This window comes from Micropterus dolomieu, linkage group LG09 (assembly GCF_021292245.1).
Source record: "Micropterus dolomieu isolate WLL.071019.BEF.003 ecotype Adirondacks linkage group LG09, ASM2129224v1, whole genome shotgun sequence".
Taxonomy (NCBI): Eukaryota; Metazoa; Chordata; class Actinopteri; order Centrarchiformes; family Centrarchidae; genus Micropterus; species Micropterus dolomieu.
The window spans coordinates 19,837,089-19,857,643 of NC_060158.1; the positions used below are offsets into that span (position 1 = coordinate 19,837,089).

At 42.3% G+C, this 20,555-nt stretch overlaps 1 protein-coding gene across 1 annotated transcript in view; it reads right to left on the minus strand.

Annotated features, from left to right (window-relative positions):
- Positions 1-4,386: 4,386 nt before the first annotated feature.
- Positions 4,387-20,555, minus strand: part of hibadha (3-hydroxyisobutyrate dehydrogenase a) — a 20,033-nt gene continuing 3,864 nt past the window's right edge. The window contains exons 5-8 of the mRNA XM_046059597.1: positions 12,299-12,432; positions 11,510-11,586; positions 6,758-6,914; positions 4,387-5,869 (exon numbers count right to left, since the gene is read on the minus strand). Of these exons, the coding sequence (XP_045915553.1) occupies positions 5,711-5,869; positions 6,758-6,914; positions 11,510-11,586; positions 12,299-12,432 (527 nt within the window). The 3' untranslated portion in view covers positions 4,387-5,710. The remainder of the gene's footprint in view (positions 5,870-6,757; positions 6,915-11,509; positions 11,587-12,298; positions 12,433-20,555) is intronic.

A 20,555-nucleotide genomic window follows, 5' to 3' on the forward strand; every position in this document is an offset into this window, starting at 1 on the left:
CTCAGCGGGAGCTGCACCCCCTTGGGTACTTAGGGCCCACCCTGGTGGGCCCGTTGGGAACGGTGGGCCGAAGCCCTGTTACCGACACCGGTGATTATTTACCGGGCTTGGGTCTTTGTGGGAACCGGGCGGTGATGGATTCTGACGGGGCTGATGATCACTCTTCCAATGAGAGTAATTAATATAATGAAGAGCTACTGAGCATGTGCAGTAGTCTATGATGAATAGAGTGCACATATTGTCATTACTCACAGGTGACATAGGGTGTGTGGGGGGTAATGTAAAAGAGGAGGAAAGGGCCGTAAGAGAAAGCCAGAGCAGCATAGGAAAGTATGAATGAATCAACATAACGTTGGATGATAGCAGGGATGATAACATCTTAGATATCAGGGGACACATTGATTAAATTATTTGCACAACATTAAACACCTCATGTCTAGCATCCATGCAGAAAGTTACATAGGCAGGAAAAGTGAGAGTGAAAGTGAGTGAAAACAGGATAGTGTGCCAAGACAAGCCTGGGCAGGTTATACGGGGCCCTTTCTCCCTCAGATGTTTACTAATATTGTTGAGACATAACCTTTTAACCAGGTAGTGGCTTTGTGTTTCACATCAACTTACCACACCCCCATAGATATTCTAATGAGGCCTTCATAGTTATAATTAGCTGCTGTTACGTGCCTCGCTGTCGTCATGACATGTTATGTGCTAACCTGCTGTCTGCAATAGAATTATCTTCTCTAATGAACCTAAGCGGAGTCAATGACTCAGGATGGGGGAATGTTGTCTACAAAACAGGAAGAAGACTTGTGTGGGTGTTGGGCGGATGTGCAGATGCTGTGGGTGTGGATATGGGCTAGGGCTAAATAGCCTAACTATTAATGGTGGGTTCATGGAAAAGATATCATGGCAACATTACTACCCAGGGAGACAGTGGCTCGTTACGCACCGCTGGGCGAGCTATTATACCTGCTAGATTCCAGCCACTAATTTAGCCACATGCCACTTAACATGCGTTTGATATGGATCACAGGGTGTTTAGAGGCACCCCCTCTACCCCGTGTGAACCCACCAATCTTACTTCCTTAAAGAGTGAGTCGTTAAACAGCAGAGAGGATCCACCATCCGTTATAATGGTAAAATAATGAATGCTGTTGTCTCAGGTATTTATCACAGCAGCAACTCTCAGAGCGGATGCTGTTTTATTCTCTAAATGGCAGAGAAGGGGTTTACCAGGTGGACAATTAACTTCAAAGTCTGAAAAACCAGCAGAAACATGAAGATAAAAAACTTGATCATCTGTGTTTAACGTACATACATTTAATTACAAGACTAATGTAGCTCAGGTTAATGTGCATGTGCCGACTATGATACCTCTCAGCTCAGTACTGTCAGATTAGACTATTGTTTGAATCCCACAAAACAGACACAAGTCAATAGTGAACTCCTGCTGACACATCAGACTGGTTTTGTATCCTGGTGTGGACACAATTGACTGTGGTGTGTCTGGTGTCCCGCCACTGGCTGCCTGGGTGAGAGGGTGAGGCCCTCTGGCTCAGACTGGCTGGCTTGGGACTTGGTTGGTCCTTCAGTCACTTGCGTCCCTTTCAGACGTCAGCGCAGGCCGGTCTCACCAAGGCTCCTTTACAGCCTGCTTTCATGTGTCCTTTAATGAGGAAACCGCCGGCTCAGCAGCCTGCTATTAAACACAGGCAAATGAAAACACCCAAATATGAATCAGCTACACTGTCTAATTCAGCAGGCCAGGACAGAGGCGTAACTCTTCTTTAGTGAGACCTCAGGAAGACCACAGTCTGTTGTCTGCAAAGGCCAAGATGGTGTTGGAGGCTAAAGGATACCAAATCCTGCCTGACAAGTGACCCCAGCTTTTTCATGGGAAGAGATGTGATAGCAATGGCTTCTTTATCTAAACCTAGAAGTTCTCTTCTTTTATATCAGATGAAGATAATCTTCAAAGAACACAGCCGGGGCAAGTACTTCCCAAAGAACAATAACAGAGTGAGTCACAAGCCCACGACACGACTCCCACCACCAACGGCTTGCCGCAGTCTGCTACAACTATGGCTGCCACTTAGACGACAGCAGCTCCATAAAAAGTCGCGAAGAAACACCAGCCCTCAGAAAAAAAGACAGTAAAATAAAACAAAACCGCATTTGTTTTTTTCCTCTCATTTCATTGTAATGATGGAAATAAGGGCATCATTCTGAGATTAGTGCTGCTATTTCTCCCCGACTGACGTTAAGCATTATATGAGCGCCTGCTGAAGAGCTCTGGAGAAATAATGGAACAACTAAAGATCAGGATGGCTAGATCAGAGCAAACACACAAGTTAAATAAGACTTGTGTAACAGCCTCTGAAAAATGGAATCAGAAGACAGTGATGGCACATGGATAGAAATATAATGTTGAAAAACCAAAGGACTGCTAAGTAATTTTGTGTTATTGTCCTGTTAGTCACCTTAACTTGTTAAGTAATCAAGTCAAGATTGTTTAAATAGGCCAAAACACAAGTTTGGCCCTGACGGGCATCACAATCTGTACAGAATATGACCGGATCTGTTTCCTTTTTGAATTTTGGAAAAACTTCACAAAGAAAACCTTATCAGAAAAAAAAACAGAAAATACTTGAAGGGATCCCTCTTACGGGTTGAATGGGCACATTCCGTAGATAACAAATGTTAACTTTTCTACATAGTCCAATAACATAAGATGGCTTGAATGATCTTGAAAGTAAGAAAATAAGACACACAGGCCCGTGGAAAGCTATGTGTATGATTAAAATAGAGGCTGCTAATTAATGACTGGCTGGCAATGTTGATCTGTCAGTGAAGTATCTCATCAACTACTGGATATATTGCCTTGAAATGTTGTCCATACATTCATGGTCAGCAGAGAATAAATCCTACTGACTTTAATGATCACCAGACTTTTCCTTGAGCTCCACTAGCAACTTAATATTTTGTTTGTTACTGACATGTCAGTGGGATGGATTGCCATGAAATAATATTAATTTTAGATATTCCAATGACTTTGATGATCCCCATGGCTTTCACTCTTGCTCCACACTGTCAAAAGTTTCATGCTGGTTCAACTTTAAAATCTAAGTTTCCCTGCTCCCTTAAAAATGTGATTGAACTGAAGTTGAATAATTAGTTCAAAGTCATCTCACGAGCTGCGCAAATGTAAAATCAGCCAAAGTAAGCTCGTTGAACTTGAGGAAATTTGTGAAATAGACTTAAAATATTACATCATTCTGACATACACTGCAGATTTGCTTTTCATTGACATTTCTCAGTTTCTTCATTGAATTGTGTCTGGGGGTAAGGACTTAATTTGATGTTGACCTTCACTGTGGTGAGCATTGCTTTCATTATTATGAAAAGAAATAACCCTGACTTGTCTTAACATGTGTTCAAGACACAGTACATTTCCATCATGTGTTGTTAAAACTGTAAAAGGAGAGTTTTAACCCTCAAACAATGCATGCTGGGAAGTTTGCAAATCATATTTCTTTGAGTTTAGTGAACTCTCAGCAGTACATTCATTCAAGGAACAAAACAGCTTTATTTATAATTTACAGCAGGGTTGTATAACCAGATTAAGTTGTAATTCCATTTATGCTATTCACAAAAACATACATTTTATTTTTTTAAAAAGTATGTATAGTAAATGATATATATATCATAAGAAGTCAAAAGAAGTCAAATTTACTAATGTTTTAAAGTTTGGTCTGAAATTCCTTCTACAGACATTTGAGTCTCACCCTTTGCTGCATGTCACCCTTGCCTTTCATGTCTCTCTCCACTGTCACTTTCAATAAAAAAAATGACCATATTTGTTAAGTTAATAACAAAAGATGAGTTGATTCCACTAAATTCCTGTATGATGTTTTACAGTGCTCCAGCAGGTCAAAGTTTTCACGGTTCCAGACGTATCTCAGCATCTAGTGGATGGATTGCTATAGACATTAATTCTGTAGGTAGTGAATAAAGTGGGTGCATAAACGTGTTTCGTCATGTGGGTTCATTTTAAAATAAACATGGCTACATCAGCCATCTTGACTTGTTAATGTGTACTTATACATATTTACAATTACTTTGGACAAAGACACAATAGATGTAACATGTTGTATTTTAAGTATAGTGGGACTATAATCACTTTTGATGTCTATATTCTCACTATTTAACAGGTAAAATGGCCACAGAGAAACTCTCACTGAGAAAAGCTCTGTACTTCCTAAAATAATTGCTATCAAATGCTATTACCCATATCAGCAACTTCAAAACTGAGAGATAATTACATGAGCTATAATGAATTATATACTGATTGACAAGTTGCATGTCTTCAGCATCATGAACACCAAATACACAAAACATCTTTTATTGAAGGTTACAATGTGACCGAACATCTGTTTCACAGAGCAAAGACAAACTGTAGACACCGTTAATGAATTTTACAAAAAAAAAAAAATGACGTGCATATAGATTCCTCTTCAATACTACACAACAGTATGAAATATACATTATGTACATCAGAGAGGAACCCTTCCTCACATTTTACATTGATTTCATACGAGCTGAGAGAGAGAGAAAGAGAGAGAAAGAGAGAAAGAGAGAGAGAGAGAGAGAGAGAGACTGACTATGTGACGATAGACTTTACTGACACAGAGAACAATATTTTGTAGAGAACAGTATAAAATTTTAACAGTGTTGGTCACAAAATAATACTCCAGTGGCTCGATAAGCAGATGTAGACAGTAGAGAAGAGAGGTGAGTTCAAAGATATTCTGTAACAATATCAAAATAGCCGGCACATCGCACTGCGATGCACACAGTGCAAAAATAACCAGATATATCTCACAGTAAATAAACGAGCAGAACCAGTAAGTGTCAAGTTAAATGCTGTTAAATGTACCAAAGAGATCAAACTACTGTAACTAGTGTATTCACAATGTAAAAATAAATTGGGTGATGAACAATGAAATCAACAAATGAAAGTATATATGCTGGCAGGATGACTCAGGTGACACATAAGTGACTGACTGACACCGACTTCCTGCAAAAAACAGTGAAACGTAACAAAACGAGTAAACTATGAGCCCACAGGGTGGCCAGTTTTGGTTACCTAACATGTAGTGCTGTGAATATGGGATTGTTTTCTAGTAGAGAAAATCGTACCCTAAACTCTGCAATCTCTTGTACTCTCTTGAGTGAAATTTCCATCACTGTGTGAATACTTTTTTTTGCCTTTTCTGTCCTCTTTCTTTTAACACGGGCAGGTCAGAGTAATTTAGGTAACAGGCAAAAAGCACAAACCCCACAAAAACATATTTTGAACAATTATGCAGTCATTACTCATGAATCATCCTGAAAAAACACATTATTTGCATTGTTACACGTGTACCTGCACTGCCTCATCCTACCTTCCATTTTCCACTCTGGCCTCTCAGCCTTAAACTTTGTCTCTAGATACTGATCTAAGGTCAGTTTTAGCATTTCGCCCCTTGCAAAGGGAGAGCCATGAATTGGAAATATGATTCCGCTAATGCTATGAGGAGACATTTGTCGACATACAGTATGTTAATTGGATCGCAGATCTGTGCCTGAGGGCAAGGCCTTAGTCTCTCCTGAGCATAGTGGGATAACGGGCACTGGGGTGTGTGGTTGTGGTGTTAACATCCCCCTCCATTCACTGTCCTTCCTCCTCGCGTAGGAATTGGAAGATAGATGAGAAGTCCTTGTTAGCGTAACCGCGGGAGCACATGACTCGGTAGATCTGGTGGGCGAGGGAACCCAGAGGGATGGGTGTCTTAGTGTTGGTGGCAGTGTTCTGAGCCAAACCAAGATCCTAGAAACAGAGAGAAAGAGAGGCTGAGTGTCAGATAGCTGGACTAACATAATAATGTGTTTTTGTTTATCTAACTGCTGGCATTTCTATGAGATTTCTTGAGTCTGGTGTGTGTGTGATGGAGCTGATCAGGCTGATGTATGCAGAGCACACACTTCAAGTGTATTAATAGACACCCAGATGCACTAAATAATACACAGACACAGACTGACCCATAAGGAAGAGCTAATGCAGTGACAGTAAAATGAAGTGGCACAGATGGAATGGTGAAGAGGAGAGCTGGAGTACCACGCAGAGACAAAAGAACAGTTAAAAGGGAGTCAAAGCAAATCAGTTTTTGTCAAGAGACTGACAAAAAGACTAAAATAAAAAAAGAAGAGAAAAAGTAGTAGTAACTGAACAATGATTTGATTATTCCATTAGTCAATCAGCAGAAAATTAAATGGCAACAATGTTGATAAATGATTAGTCATTTAAGTAATGTATCTTGAGGGAAAAAAACAAATATTCGCTGCATCCAGCTTCTCAAATGTGAGGATTTGCTGCTTTTCTCTTTTTTATTTCATTGTGAATATTTTTAGATTTTGGATTGTTGGATGGACTAAACGAGTAATTTGAAGTCCTCTTGGGCTCTGGAAACTTGTATGGGCAATTTTCACTATTTTCTGACATTTTATAGACTAAACAGAAAGAAAAAACTTGACAATCAGCTAATAAAAAAAACAAAAACAAGAGATTAAAATAATGAAAATAATTATAAGTTACAGCCCTAAGAAAGAAACACACACACATTTATAATATATATATATATATATATATATATAATATTATATTATATTATATTATATTATATATACATAACTCACATACACAGGGAGCAGGTTGTACCTTGGCCATTAGTGTGGTTCCAAAGCCGCCCTGGTAGTTGTTGGCAGAGGGGACTCCCTCCATGACGCCGGGGACTGGATTATATGTGTCGCTGGACCAGCAACGACCTGAGGACATGTTGAGGATCTTTGCCAGCAGCTTTGGGTCCAAACCCAGTCTGGGAAGAGGAGGAAAACACTGAGGTCAGTATCTCCTTCAGACTTGGAAACAGGCACATTCATGGGTCAAACATTAGTGTGAAACTGTCAAATTGGGTACATAAACCCTGCAACATTCTGTGGCTCTGTGACTTTCTTTCACATGGGCTCTGCTGGTGTAGTGGTTTAGTGTATCTGAAGGATTGTGTTTACTGCCACACTGACTAATATTACTGATCATTGTGTGGAACAAGAATACTGTAAATGATGTTATTTACATTTTACTTCTAAGGCTTTTAGCTACTGTCCTAATACAGCAATAGAGTGACTCAGTATGAGGTGGGGAAATAAAGGTGAAAACTGCTGGTAGCGACAGAAAAGGAAAAAGGAATTATGCCGGGGGAGTAAGGAAACAGGACAGTAGGGATGGGAGGGATAGGAGTGCCGATTATGGAATTAATTTTCAAAAACAGACCAAAAGAGGCACATGACAAAAGATGGGTGTGGGGCGGCTGGTGACTGTAGTGACCCCCGCTGAACCTTATGCTAGGCCGTGACCATTCCTCAGTGTTAATGGCTGAAGGCTTTGTAATACTGGATAATGCAGTATTGATGTTTACCAGCACATCTATCCTTCACCATCCCTCTTTCATGAAAAAAGAAAGTGGAGGAGGAGAAGGAGGAGAAGTGGTTAAGCAGCACAGGGGAGCCATAAACCTTCGCTGTCATGTGTAGAAGTACGATCTTACTTCTGCTGCCCCATTTAGCAGCAACCCACTTTCATATGCAAGAGGACAAATCTCTATAGGCAATGATGAAAAGAAGCAGAAAGGAAATGAGACAAAGAGAGCACAGACAGACAGGAGCATGAAACAAAGTGCCTGCCATTACAGTAGAGTGGGTGTAACTACAGCGTCTGTGTCGGTTGTTCAATCTGCCTGTGTAGTGCAGCTTTTGTATATTAACAGTTTAAAGGCCAGTGTAAAGCTGACCACATCAAGCTCTGGCTGCCTCAGTTCACTGTTACTTACAGGCCTGTAACTCTATTCTGCTCTCAATATGACTATTAAACCATCATAGGTCCTTAAGGCCAACAGCCTCCCTCCCTCCACCTGGCTCTCATTCTGCCATTACTACCACACTTTTTATTAGCTGTCTACTAACTAATTAAGAATGGGAATTGCATTTACACTCTCCCCATGTCTCTCCCTCCTCCCTTACCCTCCGTCTCTTTTGTGTCCGCTCAGCCCTCTCTGGTATTTTTTTTTTTAACAAACTGTTTTGGAAATGTGGCATAAGTGATGCTGCCTGCGTGCCTGCATGTGCGTAAACATGTGTTTTAACTTGCAGTCTTATTTTTTTTAATGGCAGTCTCTCTGATGATGACTTTATGTCTGTAAGCATCCCTCGCCATCGTGCTTCTCCTCTCCGCCTCCACTTACTCTCCTCTCCTCTTCCTCCCCCTTGTCTTCCCTGCTGACACCTCCCTGTCTGAGGACTCTGGGGGACATATGTTTGACATCGCGCACAACCCCCCCAACACCCCCACCCCCCCCACCATCTCTGCGCACACACACAAGCAGGCAGCCCCTCCCTGCGTTCTGGGTCAGCAGCTGAAAAGGTTACTGGCTGAGCTACAATAAAGCGCGTCCGAGCGCGCAGATCGTTTGTTATAGCGACCAGAGACGCTGACGGGGAGCTGTTGTCCTCTGTTAACGATAAATCAATGAAGTTCCCCTCCTGGTCCCATCACGCGCACACACACACTCACACACACACACACAACAGCTCATGCACACACGGCCGTGGTTATTAGCTGACGCAGTGGTGTTGTTCTTCGCCCGCAGTAATTTGCGTGGAGAAGAGGACATGTCACGCTTTAACAAGATTGACATGGATAAACACACAAAGACACCAACAGTGAAACTAACGTGTTGCTGTGCGATGCCACTGCAGATTAAAGAAATGTGAGAGTGAGAGGGATGCAGATGAAAATAAGAGGGGAGGGTGTTTATGTGCGGCGGAGCTCTAGCAGGTGGACTTCATTTGTGGCGCTGATATTTACTGTCTGTTTCATTGCGATTAGCTTCTCCTCCTCGACTGATGCCACAGGAGAGGAAGCCCAACCCCTTTCCCATTTATTATTACATTAAAGAGCTAACGAGCACATATACACACACAAGCATTTACTATCCCATTTACGGAGGCTACAAGAGCGTTTATCACCCAACTTTAATCTTCACCAGAACATGTGCTCACACTTCATTTCAGGAGGATAGATGTGTGTCTGTGTTCATATGTGTGCTGTGGCAAACCTATTTCAGTCTCTCAACACAAAGGGTCGCGGCTTGTCATATCCTTTCAATTTGTCTGTTGTTCTCCCCATAAAATAAATAAAGGAGCAAATGTGTGTGTTCCTACTTGTGTATCAGTGACTGCAATATATGTATGCAGGACTGAGTGCTGGTACATAGGTGTGCCAGGTGAACTGCAAGCTGTAAAAGCCTCATATGCCTTCCTGGGCCAGTCGCCTCGCTCCTCTTCTTCATCTCCTTTCATCTTCATGATTAAAATCACTGCTGCCTCTCTCCACTACTCTCTGCAGCTTCTCATCCCCCTCTTTCACTGACTGGTTGGCTGCATGCAGAAATTACGGCGGGCAGAAAATAAGGCAGAGGAGAGATGAGGGGATTAAAAGAAAAGAATAAAATGAGGAGGTAAAGCAAATAGGGATGGGGAGAAATAAAAGCCAAAAGAGAGGGAAAGAAAGGATGGCAGAAAGGCAGGATGTGTGGGTGTGTGTGCGCACTCATAATTGTCATGCGTGGCCATTCTTTGCACTAAGAGAACGTCACGCTCTGTTGGAGACGGCCAAGCTTCCATCTGAGATCAACAAATTAGCTCCACGAACAGAACCGCATGTGTGAGTGTGTGTCTGGCTGCATGTACGGGTGAGGAGAAACACACATAGTTGAAGAAAGGGCAGCTCTATCAGGCCCAAATCCACTGTGATAAAATGTTATTACCGTTTCCTGTAAATTGGCTGTGAGTGCTCAGTCTCCTTTGTGTTGGACTGTGTCTTATGTGTGTGTGTACGCATACGCCTAAGAGAGCGTTCTCTCTGCATATGAGCCTGGGCCGCAATGCAGCATGGGAGATTTACGGGTGTGTGCTCTCTTTAAACGATGACAGTCTTTGTCAAAACCTATGGTAAAGCCCCGGAGATTGTAAGCGCTAGTAAGAAGTGTGTGCGTCTTTGTGTGTTGGGGGGCATGGGAACACACACAATCAAGACTGACTTATAGATAGATAGACAGATAGATAGATATATTTTTCAAAGTGAAGAGATGCAGTAGTTAGTATTATAATGATGTACCCAGTGAAAAGAAGTAGTTTGGTAGAAAAATGCTGTCTTCAGTGTCTGTTGACGTAAATCTGTGTGTGTGTGTGTGTGGTGTGTGTATCATGGACAGTGTGGCAATGTGTAAATCTGTGTTGCTCCCTTAATGCCTCCATATTTCAGAGGCCTAGTGGGGGGATTTATGTGCGACTGCTCATGCCAATTTTCCTCCTCTGTCTCAGCACAGATAAATCAGCTGCACTAACACAGCTGCACTGTGAGAGGAGCAATTTGTGCGCGCGCGCGCATGTACACACACACACACACACACACACACACACACACACACCATTTAAGTTCCAAAACCAATAAAAATACATTATAGTAACACAGTGAACAGAGGAAACAGTCTATTATTGACAGGGGACATGTATAAATAGAGTAGATAATAAATTCACAATTCTAAAAGGTGAAAATCTAATCAGATAGCTTAGGTAAGTTCATTCATAGAGGAATAACCGATGTGTAGGCCTACTGTAGAAAACCAAATGTCCTTACTCCAGCTTCCAAAAAAGGAAATACTACAACCGTCCAACATTTGTGAATCCTTGGGTGAGCCACATATTTAGATAGAGCCTGTCATATCAAAATGTTTTGTTTTTACTCAGTAGACTTCATATCCCATCATTCTCAGCCTCCTGGCCAAAGAGGCTTTATGCAAGGACGAAGCATGATGAATGATGGGATTTCTAGGCGGTGTTCAGTGACAGGGTTGTGACAGGATGCTAGTGAGAGCTCAATCTGCAGATGTAAATCAGACTGTGGCTCCACCCCCTCATCCATCTCTCTCCAACAGAGGCAGCTCTGACTTGGGGCTGGGCAGATCCCCCTCGCACTTCCATAAACTACACGTACACACACACACACAGACACACACACACATTTCCAAATCTGTATTGAAGTAAATTACTGCCACAGTTACGGCCATATCTGGGGTTTAGTAATTGCTTTTATAGTGACGCCTATATCTGAGGTGTGGCTAACCCTTAAACGTGACACCTTTAAGTTAATAGTGCTCTAAATTTCCTATGATCAAATGTCTGAAAAACATTTTGTTGACACAGGAGGAAAAGTCCACTGCTCCACATCCCACAAGAAGAAAAAGGAACCCCACCGGGACATGTAGTTACACTTCCTGTGCCCATGTAAATCTAGTGTTTCATCCTTGTTTATGCCCTTTACGATAACAGGTAGGTGGAGGCTTAGTAACAGTACCTGATGCCAAGGTTCATGGTCTCTGCAGTCCCAATCATCCCGATGGCCAGGAGCATGTTGTTGCAGATCTTAGCTGCCTAGAGAGGATTGACCAGAAAGCCGAAAGCCAGTTTTTACTTTTTGTATATGAGGTTTGCAAGGCAACATGTAAAAGCATTTTAAAAAGGTCATAACACATAAACCATCAGCATAAGATGATTTAGCTTTTGTCCATTTTGCATGGACATTCCCGGATTAGTGAGGTGAAATCTTTGTTTTGTATGATTTATTTATTTTCAAAACAAGTTACAGTTTAATATGTATATATTTTGTGTTATAAAACATCCCTTTGTTTAAGGAAAGATGGTCTATTGATCTTTGGTACAAATCTAAATTTGGAATATTGTCTCATGAAAAACAATATGTACAGCGTAGAGCCTTATGTGAAACAGAATTCAAATGAAAGTCAAATATCACTCTATGTTCAGGTATATTACCATACGCTATAGGAATAGGTGGGTTTAATGATCTCTATGAATACACCATTAAGAGACTGAATTCCATTTTACCTTGTACATAATTTAGTAAAATGTCCTTATCAACTCATCAGAAATTATTCTGTATATATCCATATGTGCATGTGAGTAAGTGTAAGTGTATTTATACAGTATGTGTGGGTATATACACATACACATAGTATGTATTTAAGTTGCTCTAATGTGTGAAATCTTGTATATGTGAGCATAAACTCAGTTTACAAAGCAGGAAGGCAGGTACGCTGCGTGTGTGTTTGCATGCGCGGGTATTTACCTGTCCACTGCCAACCTGTCCACAGTAAACAACATTGGCTCCCATGCAGGTGAGCAGCTCCTGCGCAGCGTTGTATTCCTCCTCCACTCCACCTACCATGAAGGTCAGTTTGGCCAGGCTGGCAGCTCCCACACCTAAACACACCACACACGTTCAAAGACAGTGTTGAGTCTAACTGAGGTGAACACAGACTGTGCATACATTTGACATATCGATCCTCAGTCTCCAAAATAGTCTAACCAAGACCTGTTGACCTGCCACACTCTGCAAACTTTATAGAACGTTGAATAGCAAGTTAAAGTTGACAAAGCTCTGAATAAGTGCAGACGAATCATGCCGTAAGTGAGCAGAAGTGAACAGGTGCATCAAATTAAAATATATAGGTTTGCCACACAAAAGAACATAATATGTCACCCACTGGACTGTTTCAACACTACCAACTGTGTCTAAAAGGTCAGCTGTATACTTTTCTGTGTGTATGTGTTAAGACTCATAGTGGGGCAGGCGTGTTAAGTAGTGGTGCACCAGAGGGACAGAGGTATCTTTAAAAGCCGATTGTTGCCATCATCCACTGCACAACCCTCGTGGGAGCCCTTGCCTTTTGTCCTGTCACCCTTACTCTCTCTGTGTGTCTCACACACACACACACACACACACACACCCCCCAACAGCTGTGCCTGAGGCTGGCCCCCCTCATGGGGTTATCAGTGACAGGCGTGAGGGGTAATTAACTTTACACTTTATCATGTTCAATTAGGCGTCCCTCCCCATGCCTGATGGCTTAAGGAGCGTGCCATGTTGTAGGAGGCAACCTCACCCCCCTTCACCCTCTCCAGAGGGTCCATAATGCAGAAATAACCCCTTTTCAGAGTGGGTTAGACACAGCCTGCCTGAAAGTCCTCTGCAATGGCAGTGTCCCTTAAATGCTTCATTGAATAGCACCAAACTTTAATACAATTAAATCTGAGACACATATACACAGAGAACAAAATATAATGCTGATCTCACACACAAAAAGTACTATTGAAGTCAAAAGGCTGTGATCATGCATGCAAAGTCTTGAAAGAAGGAAAATAAAAAGAGAGAGGGGGAGTGAGTTCAAATTTCTCTTCAGGGTGTCGTCTAGCTCTAATGAAAGGCCTCTTAATAGTGAAAGCCTAATAATGTTCGTGTTAATAATTAAAAGGGAATTGCCAGGGCCAAAAAAAACTGCTGAAATCAGGCTTCACTGCAGAGAAGAGGAGAGGAAACTAAGTGTATATGTACTGTATATTTATATGATCCATAAACATAAATATATACATCTCTTTTTTTCCCCTCCCCATTCTTTGGCTGAGATGTTGTCAAGTGTATGATGATGCCACTACAGTGTATGTGTGTCAGTGTTGAGCTGTCAGCAGGTCATTAGGGCCACATAATGAAGCCCAAAGCCCACGCTGCGGCAGCTGCCTATGGACCACGGCAAACACACGCTCAACATAAGGCTGCCACACACAACAATCATACACACATATGGTCCACAGACCATGGCCATGATAGCTTTAGTTCCCTTCTTGTTACTTTGTCTTATCATATCTTATCTTTTTTATTTCACTTATTTGTCTGACTTAATCCATTTGAGTGTAGTTTAGTTTAATAGAATATAGTTTTAATTTAGTGGCAGAATAGCGCAGAGATTGTTGACATATTTTCTGTTTGACCAAATAGCTTTAGTAAGGCATTTCTACACCTATGTGCAGTATAAAGTAACTTTTCTTGGCAATGCAATCATTATAATTTTGAGAAAAAAGAATAAATAATAACTCAAGAGTTTTCTTTAATTACAAGTAGTTGTAAAAGTTCAACTCCCAGTATCATGTATTATTTTACACTATATTTAAAAGTTTTCAAGCTTCAGGCGTAGCTCCTCTCTATCAGAAACAAATGCACAGATACAATCACAAACACACACACACGGAAAGAGCAGTGTGACAACTGTGCTGGTTCATTAGTGGAGATCACTGTTCGACAACTAAAGAGGAGATTATTGATAACACAGTCAACGTGCTCATCAATATATCTCACTAAGGAGAGAAAGAAGGAGAGCGAGAAAGAGAGAGCAAAAGAGAGAGAGAGCAAGAGAGAAAGGGAGAGAGAGAGAGAGAGTGTTGAGAGCAGAGAAGGAAAACGATCCTTCTCTTCCTACCTCCCAACTCTCCCTCCCTCAAATTAACTAATCACCCATAATAAGCTCTTATGATCTGTAGTGGATTTCTATAGGCAGTGACACCGGGATGATGGAAGATCCTTGTTGGGGGAAGAATAACACATAATTAGCATAACAATGTGTGAGTGTGTGTGTGTGTGTGTGTGTCAGTGAGTCTGTTCATTGTGCATGGGAAAAAGTGCATTTGTATTTGTGTGTGTGACGTGTAATTCTATGACAATGTCTATATAGTGTGTACGCCTCTACCGTGAGTGCGTGTGTGAGGGGACATCCCGTTCTTGGACTGGTCCTGTCAGAGACGGATTAAAGTGGAATCCTAATGAGGCTTCCTGAGCGCCGGGTCTGCTGGCTCATCCATCCCAGCGGGAGTGACAGTCCTGGATCGTTAGCACTGCACAACTACACAACGCCCCCTAGGGGGGAGACAAGGTGTGTGTGTGTGTGTGTGTGTGTGTGTGTGTGTGTGTGTATATGGGGTGGTGGTGGGGGGGCACCCATGATATAAGATATAGGATTGAGCGATGGAGGGGAAAGAGTACAGGAGGGACGAAAAGACTCATACATTTATAAGAGAAAAAGAATGTGTATAGTACAGAATATGTATGTATAAAATGCCACACCAAATACTACATACCGTAATTTAATTATGCCACAACCACATCTTTCAGGAGAAACCCCCCCTCAGTAGATTCAGAATAAAGACATTGTGCCACTCTAATATTAAGCAGGCGTCCCTTTCTTGGGAAATAATTCCCATGGGAAAGACCCACCTCTCTCGTCGGTCACTTACTCTCATCCGGCTCCAGGGGACAAGTTTGAGTAGTGGGCGGCCACCTCCTCACCCACAAATCAACCAACGCAAATATTCTCAGAGCATGCTGAAACTGGATGGACTATTAATGAGCAGCTCAGTGGCTTTTACTGTGTAGAGTGCAAGGGTTAGGAGGAGGAGAGGAGAATGAAAGTGGCTCCTACAGCATGTTGTACGGCATATGGAGAGGCACTGCACAGTGTGTCTGTGTGTGAGTGAGTGTGTGTGCATGTGTGTGGCCGATGCTAGTTAGCTTCCATTCACTTCCAGACACCCATAGACATCCCCTTCATCTGATCTCCTATATTAACAAGATTCAAGTTAATAAGCAGGCAATTAAGCACTATTAGGACAGATGCTTAAACAGCAGGCTTTGACGACAGGCATTAACCATGAACATAAGAGGGTGAAGCTGGTTGTGTGAAGGCAAAGAAAGATCAGAGAAACAACCCTGGTTTGGCCTGTTTGTTGCGTACACTAACTTCATTAGCACTTCTTTCATTACACACAAAAGAATCAACCAAAACAATTCATGACAGCCTTATAACATTTTAAACTTGAGCTCTCTTTGAAGTGGTATGTGTTTGTACAAAGTAAGTGAGAACGTCTGCGTACATGTGCATGCAGGGTGTGTGTGTGTGTGTGTGTGTGTGTGTGTGTGTGTGTGTGTGTGTGTGTGTGTGTGTGTGTGTGTGTGTGTGTGTGTGTGTGTGTGTGTATATGTGTATGTGTATGTGTACCAGGGACAGGTGCAGATCCCAGAGCTGGCCGCCAATAAGACGTCAGTTAGAGCTTCTGAGGCCGTGTCTCCGAGTTACGAGCCGCATGTAAACCAGTAGGCACATTTTATTGGCGGTGGGTTTAAATTAAACTACATTTGTGAATATGAGGCTACACACACACAAAATGGATATTCCCAGAGTATGGTAATAAATGACGCATTTGACAACATGCCACAACCCTCCCCTCTCCAGAGAGTATACGGAAAAACACTTTGGGCAAAACAACACCTATAATATCATTACAGCTCTTCCAAACACCTCATTTCCTAAAATGATAATGTAACTGCTCTTACTTCGATAATGCCAGGAGAAATGTAGGGATATGCCAGATTTCATGTCATGCCAAATGTAGTTGGTGTAAGTAAACTCTGGATTTGGCAATATACTACATTGTTTGCTAGTTTTTTTATCTTGTTTTTAACTATTTGCACATGTAAGGTTAAAGTTTTGGCCCGGCTGCCGTCCTCTATTATTCAGCCTGAAAACTCACCTTCACACATTAATAGTGTAACAGCCTTGAGTCAATGGGAGACGACTGCTTGCAGTGTAGCCAGTGGGGGTGGGATGTTTACAGGCCAACAATGCAGCCTCATGTGGCCGACCATTATAATTACACCCAAGGGCAGATCTTTCTCTCATACAAATTAAAAAACCCAAACAGGCCCTATAAAAAGCAGAAAACGGATATCGAGTAAATAAGTGAAACGGTACAAGGGTGTGTGTTAACCAAAATCACTCACACACATAAGAAAAATCCGCACTTTCAACAGTTTATCTGCCAACTTTGCTAATGCTCCTCTGTTATGTTAAAAACAGACTCTTTATCGGCTCTAGTTAACGAGCACAGAGCCATGAGAACTGACTCCTGCACACAAATACTCCATGAGAACCTTGAGTAGGCGACTGGAGAAAGTTGGATTTTGTGAAAAAAAAGACAAGAGAAGTTTAGTTTGCAACGCCTGTCCATTGACAGCTGGGCCAGCCCTCATCCTCATCCTCATCATGATCATCATCAGTATGATCAGGCTGGTCAATGGTAGGTGACAGGGGCTGGAGGGAACAGGAGAGATCCACAATCAATCCTTTCCCTGGCCCAGTGAGACTCATCTAGGATAGAGCAAGTTAATAATGATCCCCAATTAGGCTGTTAGGAACACAGACTTACACAAACACACACACTCACGTGGTTGAGGTGCAGAAACTGTCCTTCATACAGACAGAACGCTAATTGGCTTTTATGTGAGAGCCATGCACTGTGACGTTTAGGCTACAGTTAACTGACAGAGACTTTTTGTATGACTCATACACCAGCTGACTATTTGTCCCTGCACACACACACATGTGCGCACACACAGCAGATGACATAGGGGCAGGGATATGAGAGCCAGTCCCCAGCTGCTGTGGGTCTACCTCCATCTGGAGCATAGGCTAGAGCCCCCTGTCACCACCCTCCATCACTGCCATCCCTGGTCATTTTACCGCCCTACACCCACTGGACCTCCCCCTCTATGTCACCAGAACCTGTCAGTGAGAGGCTTGTTATGCTAATCTCGTCTTTGGACCACTGACTAGTACTGGTAAGCCATCAACATGACAGACTGCGACAGCACCACTCTTTGGCCCCCTGCCCATCCAACCTGATTCCTTAACTCAGTGTCAGGGAATCATCATTAACCTCCACTAAACGGCCTTCAGGCTCCCAGACTCATCTTCTCAATTAATCCCATTCTCAGCCTGGATTAGGCTGGCCTGAGTGCTCTCCTGCTCCTTCCTCTGACCACATGTACCAGTGGCAGGTTTTACAAAGACAAAATATATATATAAATTTCCTGATATGTTTATAAACAGTTTACGAACTTAAAATCACTCCCTGTTTGCTACAAAATCCACTTTATTTATTTTAAACCATTTTATTTAAGACAATGAATTTCCAATGTACTATTTATGCACTATATATTGCCCTAAATTTCCTAAAATGGACTGAAAAAGTATCCATACCGTGTACACTACTTTTTGCTAAAGAACCCATAGGTCCTACAGGCCTGGAGGGAGAAACAGAGCCTATATCATCAGTCAGCAAAGGAGTGGATTGGCAGCGTTGACTGACGAACCAACTGGTGCCAGACTTGGCTTGAACAAGCTCCTACAGGCTGGAGGATGACGTTCAAACTGTCAGCAAATGACACACTGCAGCACTCAGGCTTCAGTTAATGTGGTATGGATATGATTAGAGTGGTGTTGAGACTCAGCCTAAATAGGTAGTTAGCTGAGGATTATAAGACCTCGCAAACAAGCAACATTAGCCCGAGCGCGCATGGTCCCACAACAGCTCGGCTCCTTCCTGCTTTCATTTGCACCGATAGCTGACTTTCCCAGCGCTGGGAAAAACACAATGAAAGGTTTTTTTAGGGCCTTTTTAAAGCCATCGTCCGTTAGCAATGTGGCAGCCCACCATGGGCACACAGACACAATCACAGGCATTCTGGGTAATTACTGCTAACGACCCCGCCGCTTTGTTAGCCAGACCTCCTATTTTTGCCATCGCTGTGCCAACACCCTGGGCCTGTGACATCAGAGCTTGTTTTGTTGTGGGTCAACATTGCATGCGGACGATTTTAATGACACCAGACAGTGGTAGATGTGTGTGTGTGTGTGCAAGAAAATGTTAGCATGCCTCAAGAACCAGTGTCTAAGTTAATATAACTGTGTCTCTGCAGGAAAGTGATTACAACTCTGTATGGATATGTGAGTGTGTGTAGCTGGGTCAAGCAGGGCTAAAGCCAAGACACTGGCTAATGTGCAAGAATGAAAGCCAGCAGGATGCCCATGAGAAGAAAGTGAAAGTTTTTTGTTTTTTGACGGCTCTTTTTAAAAAGGGTTATGACACCGCTATTCAGATCCCACGGGTGGCTGCCAAACCCCTAGTGACGCACACAATACACACACACACGCACGCACATGCACACACATTTCTGTGTAAAATACGCCACTTCACACACACACGCAAGGATTCAGTTTATATCAAAAGAAAAATAAAAACAAATACAGAAACCACAAAAAGAACAGGCTGTGTCTACAAAAGTTTAAGAGTATGGGTGATCACAGCAAGTCTGTGTATTGTTTTCCCCCAATGAGCAACACATCCTGATTGGACAATGCATTTCTTTAAAATCAATTAAATCAAGTGTATCCAATAGATGTAATACATTATATCAATAAAATATAAATATAATGCCAATAACGGCAGCTGTTTTTTAAACAAAAATGAATAATAATTTTCTATTTTACCTTTATTCCATACTGTGTTTCATTTGTGGACACACAGCATTATTACGAGAACTAATAAGTCATAGAGCTGAGCTGATATCACCCATACTTTTCTTTCTTGCAGGAACAAACCTCCTGCTGAGTATGTAGGGTGCCATCTCCTGGCTGGAGAGCATATAGCTTCATTTCACACCCCGGGATGTGGAAAGTGTGTGTGTGTGTGTGTGTTTGTGTGTGTGCGTTGGGGGGGGGCTGTACAGGGCACCACATGCTGAAACACTCTCTTTCATGACCTTTATGTCTCCTCAGGCTTAGCCTGGCTAATCAAAGTCGCACAATCAACACCAACTTCCATTCCTTAGCTCTCAGACTGGGTCTGAATGTCTCCGTGTGTGCACTTTAGGGCTGTACCTAACCATTGCTTTTCTTATCAATCAATCAATTGGTTGATTCTTTCTTAGATTAATTGATTAACTGTTATGTCTACAAAATGTCAGGAAATATTGCAAAATGCCCATTAAAGAACCCAAAGTACTTGTTTTATCTGGCCAACATTCCAAACCCCAAAGATTTTCCATTTACAATAATAGAAAGTCTACAAGAGCTGTGTGCACTTATGGATATGACATACGTTGGTCTCGGATGGGCACTGGGTGGGCGGCTGCATGCAGCATGTGTGTATATCTGCGTGTGAAAGAACAGTGTCTGCAGAGCTGTTTGCAGAGGCCAGAGGTAGCAGGTAAATCATTGGTTATCTCAGGCTAGTAAAAGAGGCTTAGCTGAGAGTCAGGAGAGGAAGAACCTTCACAGAGGACTGCACACACAAACTGTGCACTTTCTACAGTATGTAAACAGTGTGTGTTAAGGGAGAGTAACAGGCTTAAGGCTCTGATCTCGCTGACTTCAGTTGGTCTGTTCTGCAGACGCCAGCTGGTAAACATGCCAGTGTGGGCCAAGTCTGTGTTTGTATGGGAGAGGGCGGGAGCTACAGAGAGTATTGTGCATGAATTAAAGATTGTGTATTAAAAGCAAATAGAGCATGATCAGTTAGTAGTCAAATGTGCAGGAGTGTCAGGATGAAGCATACCTTAGCTGCATACCTGAATGAAAATAATTTTGTGTGTGTGTGTGTGTGTGTCTCTGTGTGTGTGTGTGTGTTGGGGGGGGGGGGGGGGGGAGAAAGACAGAGGG